The following is a 22115-nucleotide window of genomic DNA, read 5'->3' as shown; positions in this document are numbered from 1 at the left end:
CAGATGAGTGGATAAAGAAAACACAGTATTTCTACTCAACGGAGAACTACTTAGCCATAAAGAAAGATGAAATCCTGTCATTTGCAGGAAAATGAATGAAACTAGAGAAACTTGTGCCAAATGAAATAAGCCAGACACAAAAAGTCATGGACCGAATGTTCTCCTCATATACAGACACCAAGCAGAGTTTGCATTAATGCAGAACAGTGGTAACTAGAGGTTGGAAGTGTGTGTGAAGGGTAGTTAAAGGCAGGTTGGCTTTGAGCTGTGTGTACTGCACCTGTGTTGAAATATCACATCGACCGAAAGTGACCACCATAAAATAAGTCAGTTCCTCTGTTACGGCAGGAATGTATCAAGTGCTTGACAGTCACGTGTGGTCAGCAGAGATCCTCCCAGACAGCTCAGAAAGAAGGGCATTTTTATTGTTGAGAAAGATCTATCTGATAACAATCTGTTCTGGAATAGAAGGAAGCTGAAGAAAACACACAGCCTTAGCATCTGGAATCCACAAGGTGGGCATGACAAGTTTGCTGAATTAAAAAAAGTCATACACTTCAGCAACTACTTGCTGGATTTTCTTTGGTTTGCTTTAATCTTTTGTTTGTTTGTTCGTTTGTTTGCATCAACTAAGGGCTAGACACTATTCCACGTGAATGAGACCCAGTAGTGCTAAGCCTTCAAGTCTCTTGGGGCCAAAAGCAAAAGAATCTAAAACAAAAAACCACAGACAAAAAATTCAAAACAAAGAAAGCTTACAAATTCATGCATAATACAGTTAAAAGCTCAGGGAGGAGCCATGAAGGAATCACACGGGTCACTGTCGAGTAAAACCTGGTAAAGGGGCAGAGTGAATTTAAATGAAACTAGAAATAAGGTTAAGGGCATATGCTGACAGGCCTTGAATTTCATGCTAAGAAGCTTCAACTTAATGCAATAGAAAACTAGTGACCCATTTAAGAATTTTAAGCAGGGAAGCTAACTTGATCCAATTTGTGCTTCCCTGGGACCACTCCAATGGTTTGATGAGGGATGGACCTGAGACAGAGATGCTCTTGACAGACATATCAGCATGGGCATGCTTGCTGACCAGAAGAATATGGCTGGGGAAGCACTGTCTCCATCTAGGGCTGATCTGCAAATCAAAGGACAATGCAAGTCACTAAATGGATGAGGGAAGAGTGAACCAGGAAAGGATACTTGCAAGAAAAATCTGCTGTATCTGGGGAGCATCTCCCACAGATTTTGTTGCAGAGCCCCCATTCTCACTGCAGGGACTGAATTATGGGTGATTAATTCATGGCCAAGTTACTTTCTTATGAAGGTTACCACAGATACATCAGCGTGACAGGTGGGGCGTGGGGGAAGAAGGCTCAGCGTATTTGAGTCAGAGCTGAATATTAGATTCTAGTCACCATTTGATTGATCTTTTAAGCAATTCTGGGATTCTGTCACTTAAAAACCAATAAATCTTTGAAGGCCCGAGGAGAGCAATACAAAAGCAATAAATCTCCATTGTGCAGTATTAGAAAAATAGGCCAGGCTGCCGAGGTGATTTGGCTGGAGGGTGAGAGTACAGGAACCTCATGTAGTTGGCTCCTCGAGGCTTCCCTCCTTCTCGCTCTCTGAGTTCTCAGTCCTACTAGAAGGAGTCAAATTCTGGAGGCCTCCAAAGAATGGGAGGCTGGAATTTGGCTCTGTCAGCAGTTAAGTGATGGGGAATGTACTGTGTATGCAAGGAAGGACGCCAATAAAGCGTCCGATAAGATAAGTCTTATAAAATATATAGATGTATGATAGTTAAGACTGAGTTAGCAGATGAGGAATCCTAGTCATTGGCCAAGCAGCTTTGAACCTAATACAAGTTTCTGTGTATTCATTTGGGCCTAACTTGTGTGGGCAGCTGGCGTAAAGCTCACACGTGGCGGTGGGGCTCAGGCAGCATTTGGTGGAAAGATTTATCGTAACAGTTAAGCACTGTGGGTTGGAGGAAGAAAAGCCTGCCTAGAGGCCTGGAGGCCAAGGCTTAAGTGTGAATCTATGAGAATTGAGTAAGTAAATACATAGAGGAACAAGTTATAGCCTAGACTCACATAATCCAGGGTTAGAGGATTCCCCCCCCCAAAGTCATCACCCAGACATAAAAAATGTCACTATACAGCACCCCCGACAAAGTCCTTCCAGATTCCCCTGACACAGTAGGAATGGAAACCAGAATTACCAGGCAGCAGTGACCTCAAAGCCTGGTCTATGTTCAACTAGTGGATTGTAAGGCAAGTTGTCAACCTGACAGGATCTAGAATGACCCGGTGGCAAATCTTAACCTCTGTGAGGGGTTTCTAGAACGTGTTAACTGAGGTGAAAAGACCTATGTGGGCAACACTGTTCCACAGGTCATGGTCATGGACTGAGTGAAGAAGAAACAGTGACATGGGCACTGGAACTCAATATTCACTGCTTCCTAATTGGGGACACAGTGGGACCTGCCTCAGTGACCTGTAACCATGACTTTCCTGCCGTGATGGACTGCACCCTTGAACTGTGACCCTAAATAAACTCTTTAAAGTGCCACAGCAATGATAACATTAACTAAACAACTGGCTTTACCTGCCATGACTTTGAACCAATCATTTAACATCTCAGATTTCAATTTCTCTCTCTGAAATAGAGATGGTATTTCCCAACTAATTTATCCACCAGAACACTTAGAATCACACCATGCAACAGAAGTAAAAAATACTATCAATAGGAAAGTCTTTTTATACATTTAGATTTATTGATTTGTAGGGGAAGAAGGGACACACAAGTTTAAAGTCAGAGGACAATTTTTGTGCATCAGGTTTTTCCATCCACCATGTGGGCCCCAGGTATTGAACTCAGATCATTAGGTTTGGTGCCAATTACCTTTACCTGCTGAGTCATCTTGCCAGATCAAATTATTTTCCTAAACATGGTTATTTTTAAATTGACATATAATATGTGTACTCATTTACTAGGCAAAATAATAATTTGATACCTGAACATACCATGTATCATGACTGATTTAGTATAATTGGGCTTCTGAAACATCATTTCCATGGGTTGGGAATGTTGACCTCACTTCTAGTTATGTGAAACATGCTATAAACTGCTGCTTACTACATTTATCATATGGTGCTATCAGATATTAGGATACCCTTTCTGTGATACCACCGGCCAAATGCCTGAAGCAAGCCTTTGGGTCCCAGGTTGTCAAATATCCAGGTTGCTATTCTGACTGGCTCCCAGTTTCTAGCCTACAGAGCAGCTCAATGCCAGCCTCCCCACAAGCAGCTCCCCCCTCCATCACGCCCACACTTCCTCTCTGTCTGCACAGTTAGCTCACCCCACCCCTCAATTTGTTTTGTGACTTCATTTTCTACTTATTTGCTTATTGCCCCACCTCCCAATCTGTTCTTTGACACACTTGCAAGATGATAAGCCCCAAGAAGGCAGAGTGAGCCTTTCTTGCTCCATGCTATACCCAAATTGCTTAGCTCACCTCCTGATATATAGCAAGTGCTCCATAAATATTTATTGTGACCAGCTGCCTCCAAGATGCATATCCTCATGACCAAGTCTCATACTCAGATGGAATCTAGTTACTGTAACTGAAATATATAGTAATGTTTCTGTTCTCTCAGCAGTTGTCCTGAAAGGACTTCTCTTTGTTATTTCTTTGTCCCCTACCCTTCTTGGCAAATGCCCAGGCTCTGGTCTGAAAATAATTCCAGAGACAGAGGGGAAACACCCACTCTCAGTGAACCAGGGCCTTGAGAAGGAAAGCAGCCAGAGATTTCTAGACACCAAACGTTTCCCCTTTGAGCAGTGACATTTTCTTTATTTTTTAAGGATGGAAGTGTCAGCAAATAGCATACCATCCTCCTAGCAAGACAGCATGGTTCAGAAACGTGAATGTGGAGCTAGGGTCAGAACTGGGCTTCCATCTTGCCTTGCCTGGCCCACTTGTTTCATGGTCTAAGCCAACTAACTGGCTTCTGTTTGTCTGTTTCCATATCTTCAAACCGGGTTGGGGGAAGCTTTACAGGAATTTGATGAGCATACAGAGAGTGCTATGTAGATGACAGTCACACAGCTCTTTTCAGATCCCTTTACCTGGTTTCTGCACCTCAGCTTTCTTGTTTGAAAATGAAATCACCATCTCACAGCATATATGGAAAATTAAATGAGGATGCTGTATCAGAGCAGTTGGAAGGAAAGCAGGGAAAGAATACATTGGTTTGAAATGTGCCCATTTGCTTGGGATTATCAGAGGAAGAACAATTCTGACATCCTGCAGTGAGAAAGCCATCACCACCATTCCAACCTGTCCCAGGGCCTTATTCCCTGGGCCTAGTCAAGAGGGCCCTCACCTAGCTTCCAATGAGGCAAACATTTCTGCATTTTTGTTGGTTCATTCTGTTCTCCCCACTACTGTAATTTCTGGGTAGAGTTGAATGGGACTTGAACATGAAGATCAGGACTATGTATCTCAAGATGCCCCTTCTAGTCTGGTCTCCTAGCCCCCAGGGGGCATGCAAGGTGATGCTACTAAAGCTAATCCCTGTCTGATCCCTCCAGTCCTCAAATCAGCCCAAGCCTCTCCTTTCCTTTCCATCTCACTGCTCTGTCCTTGCTCTTTACATTAAAGCAAACTTAACTAGGCATGGCTGTTTCATTTTTTAACAAGCCACCCTAGTCCATATTGGACATTTGTAACAAATCAAACTTTATACTGAGTATCGCCTTCTCTGGGAGTTTTCTCTGAGTATTTCTAAGCCCCTGTGAGAATTTCCATGAGGATGTACAGCATTGTAACTATGCCATATACCTGTGTCTTAACTACAGATCAGCTTCCTTTGAACATGTCACTAGTTTGATACCATTATCCCAAGCACTTAAACTAATGACGATGCGTGCTGAATGAATCATTGTTGTCTGCAGCCCCTACATGCTACCCACTGTATATAAAGTACCTGGCACGTCCTTGGTGGACTGAACTGAGCCAATCTGAAAGTTCTACCTGACATTCTCTTTTTCTCAATGAACTGAGGTTCTAAAACCTGGAATTCTGAGCAAAACCAGCAGTCAGTATAAGTTGCCTTGTACAAAGGGGATCTTGTTTAGAATAAATGCCAGCCAATCCTGATAGCTATGAACTTGTATAAATCAACCTAGCCAATGAGATGGTCTTGGTGCCTGGGTGCCCATTGCGGCCCCAACAAATTCTCATTAAAATAAGCAGTGCGATCCCTTGGGTTTCTAATACTTCATAGCTCTGGACTGAATCAGCCCCTGAGACTCATCCTATTTGAAAAATGTGAGCAGATTCTTTGGAGAATACAGTATGTCTGTCTGTGTGTATATTATGGCAGTGAGTCGGGTGATCTTTCAAAGATTACTGTATCAAGGTTTTCCATCTACTAACTGCATTTTCCCCAATTACACTCCAGAAAGTTCTCCCCCTTACCATTTCAGGTCCCTACCAGGATTTCTGCTCTGAACTGATGTTCACTGTGGGGAGAGAAGACCCTGGCTCAGCACACACCTCAGAGTTGGGCTTAGAGTGGCTGAGCATCCTCCTTGTGGAAAATCTGGCTTCTGGCTTACCTCATCCACACACATTGCAAGTCATGTGATTCAGCTGGAGCTGTGTGAGGTATAGAGGAAGAAAGCCACAAATGATAGCTTCTCACCTGACAGGGGCTCCTCGAGACTGGGCAGGTTTCAGCATCACCGTGATGGTCGTGTCTGTTTCATTGAGTGGTGTATCTGCATCATATTCAGGCATCGATGGAGCTGGGCAAGAGAGAGAAATGGGACTTGAGGAGCATAGACACTAAATGTTCCTAAACACATCCTCTTGATATCCCTATCTGACTGAACAGAGGTAGTGAGTGAGAACCCTGTGGTATCAGGGGCCTTGCATGGGAGGCTGTGACTTCCCACCTGCAGCTTCTCTCCAGGTGCAATAGTCTGCAGGGGTGTCAGGCATAAGCCTCATCAAAAAGCACCTCTTTCATGTAGAAAAAAAGGAATGTGAAGGACATATAAGTACTTAATAAAGATGTGAAAACAGAGTCAACCTCCTTAAATACATTCAGATGCAAATTAAAGCAAAGATGAATTAGTTCCATTTTTTTCACAAGACCCTCTCCCCCCACAGGAGTGTGACTAAATCTAATCCTTTGAAAGGGTAATTTAGCCATTTGTATTATGAGCTATTAAAACCCACATCTCTTTTAATGCTTTTTTTCAATTTCTGAATTTAATCCTAAAGTTATAATCCCAATCAATGATTTAAACTTTATTTTGTAACATGTTTATTGAAGCGCTATTTTATAAAAACGTAGAAACACCAAATATATTCAACCACAAGGGACTGTTTAATTAAATTACGTCCATCCAGTTGACAGACGTTATAATGAAAGCAATGCGGCAGTGTGGGAAATACTTATGGGATGAGGATAAGTGGAAACATTAAGCTACAAAAAAAAAATCATGGCTTCTGCAAAACCACATGCAAAATACATATGCATGCAGACCAGATTGAATAGATATTCCAAAAATATGGGCACTGTAAACAAGCATTCTGCAGTGGTTCTGCTTTAATGCTTTCAGGTCCTATATTGTAACCTGCTGGTAGAGATGGCTTGCAATCTTGGGTTCCTGCAGCTTAGTAATTCATTCATTCATTCATTCATTCATTCATTCATCAGGTATTTCAGGAGAGGCAGTGCTGTGGGTGTCTTATACTGGAAAGTGTTCTATTTGGAAAATAAATTTACCAACCAACTTTTATGTGTCCCCTCCTACCCCTCCCCCTGCCTCTCTCTCTCTTCTTCCACCCCAGGGCATGTTATTTGGTGAACTTCAGAAAGTTGATCAACTGACTTTCTTCAACCCAATAGTGATGTCATTGTCTAAAATTGTTCCATTATCATCAGTGACAGTCAGTTCTCTTTTTTACCTCAGGAAATTATGAAGGCCGCAGGAGACAGGAATATAACTCCCCACTTTCTCTTTCTAAAAGAGATACCTGAGATCTTGGTGGCAATCCTAGTTGTGACAGGGGGTCCGAAGCCCTTGGCTGTGCTGGCCTTGATGGTGAAGGAGTAGGTGGTCCCTGGGTACAGACCCACAAAGAGGTGGTGGGTTTCATTCCGGAGTTTGAACACTTTCCCCCTTTGGCTGGACAGGTCAGCACTTGGATCCAGTGAGCCAACAGCCTTGTAGTTAATCTGTGTGACAAAGTGATAAGCAAGTACGTAAATGCCCTACTCGGTAACTGAGGGAGCTCACTGGTGAGGGGCAGCAGGGGCAGGGAGGCAAGAGAGGCAAGCTAGGCACCATGCTACAGAGCTGCTTGGGACAGTACAGACAAGCACAGCCTTGTCCTTTCTACTGACAAGCCCATAGAACAGACTTGTCTAACACAATCAGAGTGTGCCCCCAGCTTGCAGAGTTTAGAAAGACAGCAGTTTGGGGGGAGCTACCCCAAGGGAAGGGAGACAGTATCACATAGGCAAAACGAGGGTGGTTAGGGAGGTTGCTGGAAGTGGAAAGGTTTAAACAGGATGAGGGATAGAAGATGGGGAGATGGGGGAATAGGGAGGGGCTAACAAAAATGATGGGGATATGAAAAGCCACCTAAAAACTTTCTACCTTTGCTACCTTGTAATCCAATTTCAAAAACATAAGGGACTTGATGGCAGATGTCTCCCATGGATAGATAATGTCAGTCCTAGAAGTTGGTTACTTCTCATGGTATTGTCAAACAGTGCTGCTGCAGGGAGTAAAAGGTTTTACCCAGCTGAGAACTCTATGAACTGCATTACCAATGTGTCAGCAACATGTGCCCACTGACACAATAATGGTATGGATGTTGTATAAATAACAAAAACTCTCTGCTTGTATTTGAGACCCACTCCATGAGAGAATTCATTGCTGGTACTGTAATACCAGTCAAACATTTGTGACTGTAGAGGTCTTAGGTACCAGCGGATAAACCTACTACCCTGTTTCTTAGCTAAACAGGTGTCACATTAAGCTGCCTTCTACACGTCTATGTTTATACCCACAAAGGATATTCTTATCCCAAATTAGAGAAGCCAATCTTTGTGGTGAATACAGGAAAATGCAGAACTTGTGGCTGGATAGGGCGCTGAGAATAAATGTCTGTCGGTTGAAGGTTTAGCTCAAAACAAGAGATTCAAACTACATCCTAAGGAAGTTATCATGGAGATCATCACAGAAGTGGTGTGGAAAGAATGTAAGAGCCTATAGACAGAAAGAAGGGCTGCAGAACATAATCTTTTCTACATGACACTGCCATGGAAATCATGAATTCATATCTGCTGTCATGACAGTGAACAGTTAGCTATGGAGCAGGGAGGAGCTCATGGGGTCTTACCACTCACTGCTGAAGTAGCAGCAGCTAACAGACTATGTGAAGGGAGGCAGAGTATCTAATGATGAACCTGCTGGTGAGTCCATCAGGCTCAAATGAGAGCTCTGCGCCCAGGGTTACACAGATGGCCCAGCTTAAATGCAGGGGACACAAAACAAAAGCCATGGATTTGGGGAAGAGATTTGTAGGGAAGCCAGGAGCTGGAAGGGGTAGGGAAAAGGTGAGAGAATAAGGGAAGAAAGCAATCAGAAAATATTATGTGCATGTATAAAATTGCAAAAGAAGGAATTTTATTAGTAAAAATATACTGTAGTAACTATAAAGCAAATTTATCTTACTAACACATCTCAGACCTAATGCATCTATTATACTATCATTTCAGTCTACTATCAATACCAAAACATTTAATGAGGTAGTTCACATTCTATAACTCATTTCAAGTTTTAGAGATCTAGTATGTATCTGGTATTGAGCATAACCCAATTGGACTAGCCACTTTCCAAAGTACAGTAGCTCCCTTGTTAAAATGCAGACCATGGGCTAAGGAATTGCTCTGTGGTTAATGCACTTGCCACATAAATAAGATAGCTATAGGGTTCAGATCCCCAGAATCCAAGTAAATGCCAGGCAGAAAGCAAAAGGTTTGGGTTTCAGATCCCCAGAATCCATGTAGATGTCATATGGGCATAATGACACCCTTGTAATTCCTGGAGTAATACTGCCTATGTTGTGAGGCTCTGGTTTTGATGCAGAGAACCTGCCTTGGTGAATAAAGTGGGAGGAGATTGACTAAAAAGGATTCCCAGGACCAAATTCAGACCTCCACATGCACACACACCCCATACCCAGGATAACATGGATACACACATACCTGCATGCCTCATACATGAAAAAGAATGAAGATCATGTATTCTATCCTACACACCCAGAGTGTTTGCTCATTTCTTATTGGAAAAATCAGGATAGTTCTTTTCATGAGATGCTCAACTGGAAATAACTTGAATTAAATCAGCACTTTTCAGACTATCTGTGATGGGGACTAAGTGTTGTGCTTTCTGACCCACTACAGACAGACGCTAATGTGATGACCATGCTCCATGACACCCAGTTCATGAGTTGACAGCAATCAAATCCTAAATTGTCTGTGTTCACTGGTCACAAGGTAGATGTCACAGCAGTGCTAGCATATTTAAGTCCGACAGTCTTCCCTCAATTTCTGTATTTGCCCTGCTATCAATGTAACTAATAGTATATGTGCTGGGTGTTGTCCTCCATGGCTGACAGAGTGAGGGCCACAATCCTGAATCACATAGCTGTTAAAGTAGCCTAGACAGGATCATTGTAACATAATATTTTTATTAATTGCATACAAAGTATTTTGATCATATTTAATACCTGGTCTTCCGCCCATCTCCTCCCAGATCCCTCCTAACCTTCTCAGCTCCTCCCCACTTTGTGAAAAAGATGTATTTATTTTAAATTTATGAGTGCTTGCCTATATGTAAATATGGGTAACATGTACATGCCTAGTACCCACAGCGACTAGAAGAGAGCTTTCGGTCCTCTGACACTGGAGTCACAGAAGATTGTGAGCTGCCTGGTGTGCGTGCTGAGAATTGAACTCAGGTCTTCTGAAAGAGCAGCAAGAAACCACTGAGACACCCTTCCAGCTCCATTTGTTCTTCTCAATATCTTACTGAATCCAGTTTGTACTGACCATACTCATAGGTATGGGGCCACCCACTGGAGCATAGCTGACCTTCCAGTAGCCAGCCATATCTACAAAAAAAACTATGTCTCCCTCTTCAGAAGTCATCCACTGTTAATAACTCATGAGTTCCACCCCACCATGCTAGAAGTTTGACTGGCTGGATCTTGAGTAGGTCTCAAGAAGAAGACAATTTATGCTGTTGATACATACCATTCTTCAATTTGCTTTTTAAAAGTCTGCTTTGTTACATTAAGAAATATTTTACTAAGAGCTAGCTAGATGACTCAGTAGGCAAAATGTTATCCATACTAAGCCAAGTTTTATGATGGCAACCCACATTAAAAATGGATGTGGTGACATGCATCTATATCCCAGTACTCCCATGGCAAGCAGGAAGCACAGGCAAGAAGTTCACCAACCAGTTAGCTAGGAGAATGGAGTGCAGCAGCCAAACCAGAGACCCTTCCTCAATTAGGTCAAAAAAGAGAACCAACTCTCAAAAGTTGTCTTCTGACCTCCATATGTATAGCATAGCATAGCATCTACACACAAAAAAAAAACAAAAAAAAAACAAAGCATTTAATTATAAACATGTTCCATGCTTCTAGAACAGCCAAACCAGGCCAGGCCAAAGAGGAGGCACTTGTCCTTAATTAAGAAAGTGAATGATTTCTTATACCTGGCATAGGAGGCAAATGTGTTAGAGACAGAGTGATTTCCTGTGTGAGGCAGTAGTGTTGTAGCAATGGTGCCATGTGCTTAATGAGAAAGGCCAGACTTGGCTAGGAGTAGAATGAGCCCAGGAAGAGAAACTCTAAGTGCTGATAACTTAGGTTTTCATAAGCAGACTCTACACATGCACATCTATCTACATGTGGCTAGCAGCTTTAGGGTGTTCTGATGGGATACTCTTTCCATCCAACTCTCCATGCTTTTCTGGTTAGAGCACTCTCAAAGACTGCATTAATTCTCTAGGTCCCAAGATAATCTGGGGATTTAGCTGTACCAGCTCTATTTTCTGATCTTCATATGCACACCATGGCACACATGCATGCATGTGGATACAGGCACACACACACACACACACACACACACACACACACACACACACACACACACAAATCAAATAAAATAAAAATAAAATAATTAAAATAAAGTGTGTGTGTGTGTGTGTGTGTGTGTGTGTGTGTGTGTGTGTTTGCTCTACCTTACTTTCTGTCTCCTGTCCCCATTTTTGTTGTTGTTGTTTTGTTTTGCTTTTAAACTGGTGTCTCTTACATTTCTCAATTATTTGCTCAGCATCAAATCATTAGCTCAGAGACGGCATTGGAGCAATACTGAACCAAGATGCAATGCTCAGGGAAAGGACTTGGGAGAGAAAAGATCTAAACCTGAAGGTAAAATGGAGTCAGAGCAGAGGAAAAGGCCCTACAGCTTCCATGTAGAGACAATAGGCTAGACAAGGGTCTGAGGTGGGAAAAGGCTTACACACAGAGACGTCCAGGGTGACTATAGAGCAGAGGGCAAGTGGAGAAAGGTAGACAATTGGTCTCCTGTTTCCTAGCAACAGAAGAGGGAGATGCTCTGAGGTGTGCCTGGAGCCAGGGATCCCAGTGCACCAGTGGAGAGGATATACCTCTGTATTTTCTTAAAAATCAGTCCTAGTGACCCTGCATGAGCTGGTGGCAACGTTGCTGATATACAGACACTGGGAGCAAAAGCTCATGCCTTATTTACTAGCCAGCTCCTTCCTGAGCTCCAAATTCAATCCAAAAGCGACTCAATTTCTACCGAGCTGTCAATATAATATACCACGCTCCCCTGCTCTCCTAACCTTTCGTGGTATTACAGGATCCTCACTTACTTGTAATGAAACACTATGAATAAATCAATGTATGTTAATATAGCATGTCTTCAATTTTTTATGAAGGGCTTCACCAAATCTAATTCCCACTGCTTTGTCAGAAACAGTCTTTGAAAAATTAAACTTGCAAGTTTTACAAAGTTAGTGGGGGATCCGGCTGGGGAGGGGAAGCAGAAAGGTGAGACAAATGTTCTGGAGCCCCAGGAACCAGTGAAGAAGATGATCTCTGGAGGTGGGGCAATGAGAACGTTTAGTAGGATAGCAAGCATGAGATGAAGGGCTACTGAGAAACAGAGCCAGCTACACTTGAGTTCTACAATCTGGAGACTGGATCTGGCTGCAACAAAATGCTAGAGGCTGTTCTTTTCCCTGGCTGGGAACAGTGGAATTAACAGCTAGAACTCTCCCTTATCTTGTCATAAGCAGTTGGGTTTTCCTTGGTTCCGAGGGGTGAGACTGCCTCCATGTCCCTTGGATGTAGCCAGTTTAGGATATGGGCTGACTTCTGCGATAACCCTTGGTCTAACAGCCTTAAAAAAATCATAGTCCCTTTAACCACAGGACATTTGAACAGGCTAATGGATCATCTTGGAACTCTTCTTCCTTAAACCATGATTCCTCATCTTTAGACTTCACTGAAGGCTATACTTTGTATGAATACCTTTTGTGGCTCCCAGTTATCCCTGCCTTATAGTCTCAAAGACATAGATACACCATCTCTCTCTTGATTCATTAACTTTATATTAAATCATACAATGATTTCATCAGTGAGTGTCCCCCAATCCTCTTGTTCTATGTCTGTCTATTAGCAGCCCAGTGGTTGATAGAACATAGACTATGAGTCAAATCCAGAAATCACCTGCTTATTATGCAAATAAAATCTTATTGGAGCACAGGCACAGCCCTCATTTGTGTTTCCAATGGCTGCTTCCACATTACAGCTGCAGAAATAAAGAGCAGAGAGAGACCCCATAGTGCACACACCCTAAAACATGCCCTCTGACCTTTTATAGAAAGGGGTTCCTGCCCCCTGTGCTATACTTGAAGCTCATCTGTGTATATGTGTATGTGTTCCTGTTCATCATGTGTGTTCGTGTATATATGCAGGTCTACATGTTTGTGGGTATACATGTGTGTGGACTCATGAATGTGTACATGCACATGTGTGTGGCAATTAGGGGACACTCTTGAGTGCCTTTCTTCAAGGACACCATCCTTGTTACTTTTGGGACAGGTTTCTTATTGGCCTGGAACTCTCTCATCAAGTTAGGCTGGGTAGCCAGCAAGCTCTAGAGGGCCTGCCTGATTCTGCTGAGAATACAAGCCTACAAGCACAAACCATCAAGCCTAGGCTTTTTTGTATGGGTTCTAGTGATCAAACTCACATCCTTGTGGTTGCAAGGAGATGCTGACTCAGCCATCTCCCCAGCCAGGGCAAGGATTTTCTCATCTTTGTTCAACATTTCCTCAACTTACTTGTGAAAACTAGTGGTCACATGAGCCGTGCAACTGGGACAGTTTGCTTACCCTCAGGGGAGGGTGGTCCTTCAAGGGTCAAACATGGATACTAATTTGAGTAGCTTCCATGGACACAGGGGCATCCTGGGAATAACGGGCTGTTCTTCCACCAGAGCTGAGTGAAGGAGACAAGAAATATAGCAGTCCTTCAAAAGGGCCCCACAAGGAAAGATCTGCTCCAGATGCTCCCATCAGGGTGAGGCTAATCAGTCAGCCTTGTTCTGAGAGAAGGGACAGGGAAATTTTGTTATGAGGGAAAGAGGGAGCTAAGAGAGGAGCTAAAGCAAAGTAGGGTAGAATCCCCTGAACAGGGCTCATGAATGGAAAGCAAAACAGGATAAAAAAAATGAAGTATATATTTTACTCCAAGCACTTAGAAGAGGGAGCGTGTTCATACAAACTAATTTAATACTAAATAGAAATGGTATATAATCTTTATGGCTGCCCCCCTTTTTTCTGCTAAGGAAATTGAGGCCGAGAGAGGACATGGTTAACTGTGGGCTAGGGTGAGGTAGCATGTGAGTGGGCACAGCAGTCGCCACAGCAGGACAGAACATGGCTGTCCTTCACTGTGGCTGCCGCCGGACAGTCCCATCTCTCCAACAATATGTGTGAATATGGGGGTCGGTCAGCGTGTGGCAGGAAACACAAAGCCAGGAATGACTACCAAAGAGATCACCCTAAACTGAGAGAACACAGTAAGAAGTAGCAAGCTAGTTAAACCCTGGTTACATATTTATATATGTAAGTGGAAAACATCAAATTGCTTAAGGGTCACTGTCAGAAATGAGGTAGGGGTTTAAACCAACAAAAAATTAGAATAAAAACAAACTATAGTTGATTAAGTGTAATAGCCTGTCAGGTAGGATGACCATATGAACTGAGTGTCTACCTGTGTCCCACTGGCTCAAGGCTCCTGAAGCCTCTTCTTTGGAAGGCACAGGCTCCTAAATTATCCTTCCCAGCAGGCCCTGCCTGCCTGCAGGCCTTCTTGCTCATACTCTAGAAGTCTTTATGGAACACTTGTAGCAAGATCACAGGGTAGGATAAAGGCATAAATGCATCCTTTAAGCCCAGTACAACAGGTCATTTTCTTCTTCAGACCCACTGTGAATATATTCTGCACATGGGCATGGCAACCCAGGGGGCCTCAGAGATACAGGCTGCAGAAGGGGACCAACTCAAGGCAATCCCTCCTGCTACAAAGGACAGTGCTGGTCCTTTGGTTTCCAGACAATTTAAATGTAAATAGGAATGCATCCCTCTGGAAGAGCAGTGGAACCTGCCAGTGGCATCCTGGCCACAGTGCCCCCTTTCCCTAGACATCTGAGGACTATTATAACAACAGAAAAGAGATTATGATTGGTGCTCTTGCTACTTAGTCCTGGAGTGTGGAAGTCTGAAGAGACATGGAAAATGCATGGGGACTGGTGTTTCTGTGCATAGCCAGAGACCAGCTAGGCTTCCACTGAAGCTGCCAGGTACTGGGAACTCACTTCCTGTTGGGCTCTGTGCTAAAATTTGCGGGCTGGAGAAAGGCAGGTGGGGCAGACACCGTTTCGAACAAACACAGACAAGTGCTTGGGAAAGATGGGTCCTAGAGTGATTGGTTTGGCGGAGGAGGGGAAGGAGGGGAGGGGAGAAAAAGGGAAAGAGAAATAAATGGGTTAGAGGAAAGAGTTACTATTGTGGAAAACAAGGGAATATGTCAACTCAATAGCATTGGGGAAACTGTTTGAGGGAAAGAAAAGGTCATAATAGAAAAATGATCCCTGATGTCTGAATTCTACTCCATGGAATACAGAGTGGAATTGTCACTTTTTACTTGTGATAAGTATTCCATGATTTTGTAGAGGTTGACTTAAGGAAAACTTGGATACAGGGTAGAAACTCTATCAGGTGGTGGTGGTGTGGTGGTGGTGGTGGTGGTGGTGGTGGGTGGTGGTGGTGGTGGTGGTGGTGTGTGTGTGTGTGTGTGTGTGTGTGTGTGTGTGTGTGTGTGTGTGCCTATATTGTTTTTGTAAAATTTCTCTGTGAATATATAATGCTAAAACCAGGTATGATGGTGCATGCCTGTAATCCTATCTCTTGGGAGGCAGAGGCAGGAGGATAGATAGTTGGAAACCAACCTGGCTACATAGTGAGACTTTCCTGGAGACGGACCAGGGTGGTTTGCATTTACCATCCAACAGTCAAAGCCACAAGGCTGATTAGTCAGGAAAGAGACAGGAACTAACATGGTTGTACACACAGTATGCTCCCCTCCCCAAATCATTGTCACCCCTCAGTTTCCAGGTAGGTTTCAAGTGCACGAGTTCCTCTCCAAAACTGCTCCCTCTACCAATAATTGCTCCTCCAGTCCCAAGTTCTGCTCCACTTCCTGCTACCCACTCCCCATCCTCTGCCCTATACAGGAATAGGGTTCTTATGTTTCCACACAGACAATCCCATAGCAGTGCTACCATCAACTTAGATGGCTGCAAAGATCCTTTCTCCTAAACTGTCATAATGCCACTTAATAATATGAAGCTTAAACCTCCCTTCAGCTTTTAATCTCACACTGGGGTATCTGGGGTGCTATGATGTTGTCATTTTCAAAGAAACCTTCTTGTTTAATGAGTCTGTCTAGCGATACTCCCAGTGGCTTTGAGCCAGCAAAGCAATACTACTCAGGTTTTGGGATGTAAGTGGCTTGCCTTCCAACTTCTCACTCAGTCAATTTCAGTTTTGCTAAGTTGAGTCTGGTTAAACTGCTGAGGTGCAGGGTGAATTCCTCTCCAGTTAGCTTTGAGCAGGCCAGCCCTTTGGAACCTTGCAGTCACATCAACAGCCTTATTGGCAGGGACAGATTTGGGGCACCTTCCATTGGGGACAGATGCCTGTTCTTTCACTTCCAGTGACTGCCAAGCACCCTTCCCAGCACAGAACAGTAGTGCAGAATGTTCACTGACTAAATGAGGACAGGAACACAGGGGCAGCAGAGCCTGAGAGAATACAATTGGGGTTTGAAGTGGAGACTGTATATGGCTAATGTCCTCCATTTTCCATCCAATCACCTAGTCAGACCTTCATCCAGCTGGTGTGGGGTGAGAGAGTCAGTAGTGTGGACCTGTGACTAACCCACTGCAAGAGGGACTTGCCTAAAGCATTACTGACATTTCCACTGCAGTGATCAAACACCCGGCAGGAGAAACTTGAGAAATTTATTTTGGCTTGTGGTTTAGGCGTCGAAGTCCCCCGTGGTGGCAAAGGCATGATGGCTGACACAGCTTTTTGGTTGATAGCTTTGGGGGTGAGGGGGTTGGGGAGACAGTGGTACACTTAAGCAGACCAAGAAACTGAGAGAGTTGTAGAACTAAATAGGGCTGGGCTATAACACTCAAGGCTCATCCCACAGTAGCCTACCTGTGCCATCTGGAAACTATGCCCTAAAGGTCCCATACATCCCCAAACTGTGCCACCAGCTTGGGAACAAATGTTTAAGCAAATAAGCCTCTGGGAGATACTTTATCACTAAACCAAACTATTAAATTCCCCAGGACAGGTCCAGACCTACTTGGCAGACTGCTGGTACTCAATAATTCTTACATACATTGTTTAAAAGAAAAGAAACAAAATGTGTGATTATCTTGTTGGTGTTTCTCCCCCATCCTGTTAGGATTTAGGACATGAATAAGAATGTGGGTTCAAAAAATAAAATAAAATAAAATAAAATAAAATAAAATAAAGAAGGTGGGTTCACCCTTGTAGAATCATGAAATCATTGAGCCATAGACAAAGGCTCAATCCTCGTCTCCCAATCACTGAAGGACCTCAATTTAAAGTAGAGTCATATCCAATATAATCAAGTTGAAAAGTGTATTTGATGTGTCTCACCAACCAAACAGCATAGATTATCCTTACTTTATTTTTCTTTAGTCAGGATCCCCATATGTATCCCAGGCTATCTAGAATTCACCGTGTAGCCAAGTTGGCCTCAACCCCATGCCTCAGGCATTCCAGGAGGGAGCCACCACTCCTAGCTAGACTATCCTTTCTGATGTTCTCAGAACACTTAGCCTACAGTTGAACAGAACTTTGGAGTAAGAAGTTTACTTTATAATGAAACACTGAATGTGCCATGTAGGTGACCGGGTACTCTATTCAAAGTTCAAGTTGGAATGGCTAAGCCAGGACACCCTTTGTACCACCATAAACTCAAATTACCTAGACCCACCCATCACAACAACATTAATGCACGGACCATTTATTTCCACCTGGCTCTCCAGGCCAAGAAAACTAGAAAACACCCTGTTTGTCAAGGTATCTTTGGCTGAGAAGTGATAGTGGATTTCATAATAAGATTAAGCAGAGCTCCTGGTTAGGAAGGTAGGTACACAGAAGCCAACATTAAGGGGAGTTGGGTGGAAGTGACTTTATACAGCCAGGCAAGTTAAGGTATCAAAGCTCAGTGAGCTAAAGTTCCCTTAGCTCACTCAGGAGTTTCTCTCGCCAGTATGGAACTTCCTGCCTCCTTGTCTGGGGTGAAGGCAGGGGGCAGGTTTATGAGACCCTCCTAAGAAGAAATCCATTGATCACATAATCACATGTTTGGGGAAGGGCCAGTGGAGGACTGAGCTGTGAAGTTTCGTTTTATATTATTTTTCTTTCATTCAGCATTTTTTTCTTGTGAAATTAAAATAGAATTGATTTCTCTCTCCCATGACATTAAGGCATTAAGAAAGGAATATAAGGGTGCCCCTATCACAGATCCAGGCACCAAATCCATGCAGCAGCACTGCATTTGTGAGAGAAGTTTATTAGTTACCATTTATCATGGGAAGGTGTTGTAAGAGTCTATTTGGAGAAATAACTCTCTTCCTTCCTAGAAGAAATGGGAGCTTTTGTTTTTCTCCTTCCTTGGTCAACATGATCATTTATCTAACATTCTCTCTAACTTTCTGCTTTCTTGTTAGAGGGTCTCTCTCTCTCTCTCTCTCTCTCTCTCTCTCTCTCTCTCTCTCTCTCTCTCTCTCTGTTTTTTTAGGACAGGGTTTCTCTGTGTAACCACTCAGGCTGTCCTGGAACTCACTTTGTAGATCAGGCTGGCCTTGAACTCACAGAGATCTACCTGCCTCTGCCTCCCAAGTGGTAGCGATTAAAGTTATGGATCACCCCCCATCTTTCACTCTTTTTTCTAGCTAATTAATTAATTAGTTAATTAATTAATTCTGGCCACAGTTTCCTCTCCCTTCTCTCCTCCCAGACCCTCCCTCTATACCTTCTCTGTCTCCACCCTGCAACCCATTTCCTCCTCTGTTTTTGCAGGTCTGGATCTGGAATATCTATCAAAAAACAAACAAATAAACTAACAAACAAACCATGGCATATTAAATTTCAGTAAGACTAAACACTAAGGCTGGACAAGGTGAACCAGTATGAGGACTAGGGTCCCGAAAGCCAGCAATAGTCAGAGACAGCCCCTGCTCCCACTGTTAGGAGTCCCACAAGAAGACCAAGTTACACAACTGTAACCTATAGGGCCTATATCAGTCCCATGCAGGCTCTCTGAGCCCCTATGAACCCAGGAGAGATCTCTCTTTTTAGTCTAGTCCTGTGATGTCACCGTAGGAGCAAACAGACACATAGTGGCATCACCCTAGGAACTATCACCTTTGGTGAAGCAAGTTTTGAGGAACCTGCCTCCTACCTGGCTTCAGACTCACAGCCCAAGAGAGCCTTCCTATTAACAAAGTGGGTGTAGGAGGAGGATGTTGAGATCCAGAGAGGCTAAGAGACATAGTTAAGGCCATAGATGAGTGAGCTCTTCTGGAGGTGTAGCTGGAAGATGGATGGCAAAGCATTATACAGCATGAGACTAAAGACTCTGGTGCACCTCGTACACAGATAGCCCTTTAGAGCAACTCGGCCAACTAGAGGCAGAGTGCAGGGCACATTTGTGATCTTTGTGTCTTCTGGGAACTACATGGAGAACAGGCAGAAAGAGGCTGATGAAACCCGCCTGGGTCATATGCTTTATGCAGTTCAAGGTAGCCACACTGTTACTGCTGCCAAGTGTAATCGACACCAAATTATTAAAGGGGCAGTTTCAGCTCTGCTTTTCCTCCAGAAATCTGTTGAGGTTTATTTTTCCTACACACACACACACACACACACACACACACACACACACACACACACACTACCGCATTTCTACAGCTCAGGAGCCATATGTGCAGCTAGTGATAAGACAGTGAAGGTCTAGTCCAAGCTGTTCCACTTTCTCAGATTTCTTCTTTTCTCTTTCCCTTATCATCCCCCAAATTATTTATTCAGACTTTTTTCTTTGGTTGTATTTCTATGCATTTAATCACACACACACATACACACACACACACACACACACACACACACACACTAGCATGAACTGCCATCTTGACACAGCCTAGCATCGTCAGAGAAGAAAGCCTCAAATGAGGAATTACCCAAATCCACATGGGCGTGGTCAATTTTCTTCGATATTAATTCTTCAGGAGGACCCAGCCCACTGTGGGTGGCACTATCCAAAGGCAACCAGTGCAGGGCTGTATAAGAAAGTTAGCTCAGTGTGAGTCTATGAGTGAGCCAGAGACTGAGTAAGCATGCTGTGTTCCTCCCTGGTTCCTGCCTCCAGGTTCCTGTCTTCCATTTATGCTTTCACTTCTCTCAAGGATGGATTGTACCCTGGAAGTGTAAGTCAAATAAACCTTTTCCATTCCTAGGTGATTTTGGTTAGAGTGTTTCATCACAGCACCATAACGAAACTGCACAGCTTTATATGGGTTCTATTCATGTGACTGCCCCAAATGCCCTTCTGTACAACTGTATGGGGCATACAACCCTTTGTTACTGTGACACACTGTTGCCAGCTACAGTTCCTTTTGAGGACAAAGGAATTAAGTTGTAAAAATGCTATTAAAAGGGCTGAGGCTATGGCTCAGGTGGTAAGCAGGTGTTTTGGGCACAAGCAGGAGGCCCTGAGTTGTCTCCCAGAAAAGTCATTAAAAATAAAAGTCGAACACAGTGGCATGCATTTGTGATCCCATCTCTGGGGAGGTAGCGATCTCTCACTGGCCAGTCAGCCTAGCTGAATTGGCATGCTCCGGGCCAGTGAGAAACCCTGTTTCAAAAGCAAGTTGGATGTCACCTGAGGGTAACATGAAAGGTTGATCTCAGACCCCTACATGTACACCTACTCATGGATGAAAGCACTGGCATATGCACAAACACACACACATACATGTCTTTGGACACACGCAGCTGGCCAGTGGCCTTGGTTTGGACATCTTTGGCATGTGTGTTAGGCATGCACATTTGAAGAGGAAGAAGTTTTTAATGATCTACCATTGCTATTACAACAACCTATTTTCACCTCTTGGGATAAGGATTGTACCCTTGTTAGCAATTATCTATAGTAATCAGTCAGTAACATCAGAGTCTCCCAATGTCATCTATACACTGAGTATTAGTATGTGGACTAAATGATGCAGCTCTCATGGGAGAGCATCCGGCGGTGCTGAGTCCAGTATCAGAGTACTGCTGCTTCCTGCACAGTCACCTTCCACACTGCCCTTTTGCCTCTTCTCAATGCAGGTAAATGCCATTTGTCTGTGCCCTGTATGCTGTTCCAGGGGATTTTCCCATAGCTCTCATAAAGGAAACTAGTTGCTATACACTTTAGTATAGCCATGACTCAACCCAGAGCAATAAGACCTTGCAGATAATATCACGCATGCTGTCCTCTTTTTCTAGAATCCTAATTTATGACAAAAGGATAGAGGGTACCTTTGTGGAGCAGCCCAGGTCCCGGAGCACCCAGCCCAAGCCCCCCTTTCCTCTCCTAGACACCCACTGGAGGAACACACTGCATGCTTTTAACTCCTCCTTTCCCCAATCCCCAGGTTCCTCCAGAATCCAGAGGTTGTCAACTATGAGCGAAGCGATTCTCTTCCTCTGTTGAAACTCTGGAGACAGGCATGCAAGTCTGATGCATCATCTCTTGGGAGATTCTGGCAGTTGCTTCTCTTTTTATTCCACCTTCTTATTGGCCAACAGGATCTACTTCTGCCTTGGTGGCTCCCAAGGACCTCTAATGTGTAGTCACAACTGTCACCTCTGTCCAGTTCTTCCTTCTGTCTTGAGTGAGACATGATACCAGAGGCAATGCCAGAGGTCATCCATGAATCATCCAAATTTCGGCAGAGACACACAGCTCTTTACTTTATATCCTGCAATTCTGCCTTTGGCCAGTGCTGTCAGAATGCATGTGCCCATGTTAGACAAAGCTGGTTTCCACTCTCAGCATCTCTAGCCATTCCACTAACTGTACAGGCCACATGAGCCTAACTGATTGTAAAAACTTGGGGGTCCTAAGCTGGAGATTGGAGAATGAAACCCACAAAGATTGCATGATTGTTTGGCCTTCTAGAGCCATGCCTCATTAGGCAGCCACTGTAGGGAGAAACAAAACCACAAACTAGAAAGGAAGGTGGCCTTGGGATTTTCTCTCTGTGTGTGTCTCTCTGTCTCTCTGTCTCTCTCTCATGTGGTGTGTGTCTGTGTGTCTGTCTGTGTGT

General features: G+C 43.7%; 1 protein-coding gene across 1 annotated transcript in view; it reads right to left on the bottom strand.

Annotated features, from left to right (window-relative positions):
• The window catches only part of Ptprt (protein tyrosine phosphatase receptor type T), a 783865-nt gene that overhangs the window by 257709 nt on the left and 504041 nt on the right, over positions 1–22115 (bottom strand). The window contains exons 9-10 of the mRNA XM_035446780.1: positions 7058–7259; positions 5715–5817 (exon numbers count right to left, since the gene is read on the bottom strand). Of these exons, the coding sequence (XP_035302671.1) occupies positions 5715–5817; positions 7058–7259 (305 nt within the window). The remainder of the gene's footprint in view (positions 1–5714; positions 5818–7057; positions 7260–22115) is intronic.

The sequence above is a fragment of the Cricetulus griseus genome, chromosome 6 (assembly GCF_003668045.3).
Source record: "Cricetulus griseus strain 17A/GY chromosome 6, alternate assembly CriGri-PICRH-1.0, whole genome shotgun sequence".
Lineage (NCBI taxonomy): Eukaryota > Metazoa > Chordata > Mammalia > Rodentia > Cricetidae > Cricetulus > Cricetulus griseus.
The sequence above is the reverse complement of the archived record's forward strand: the minus strand, read 5'-3'. Positions and strand labels throughout refer to the sequence as shown.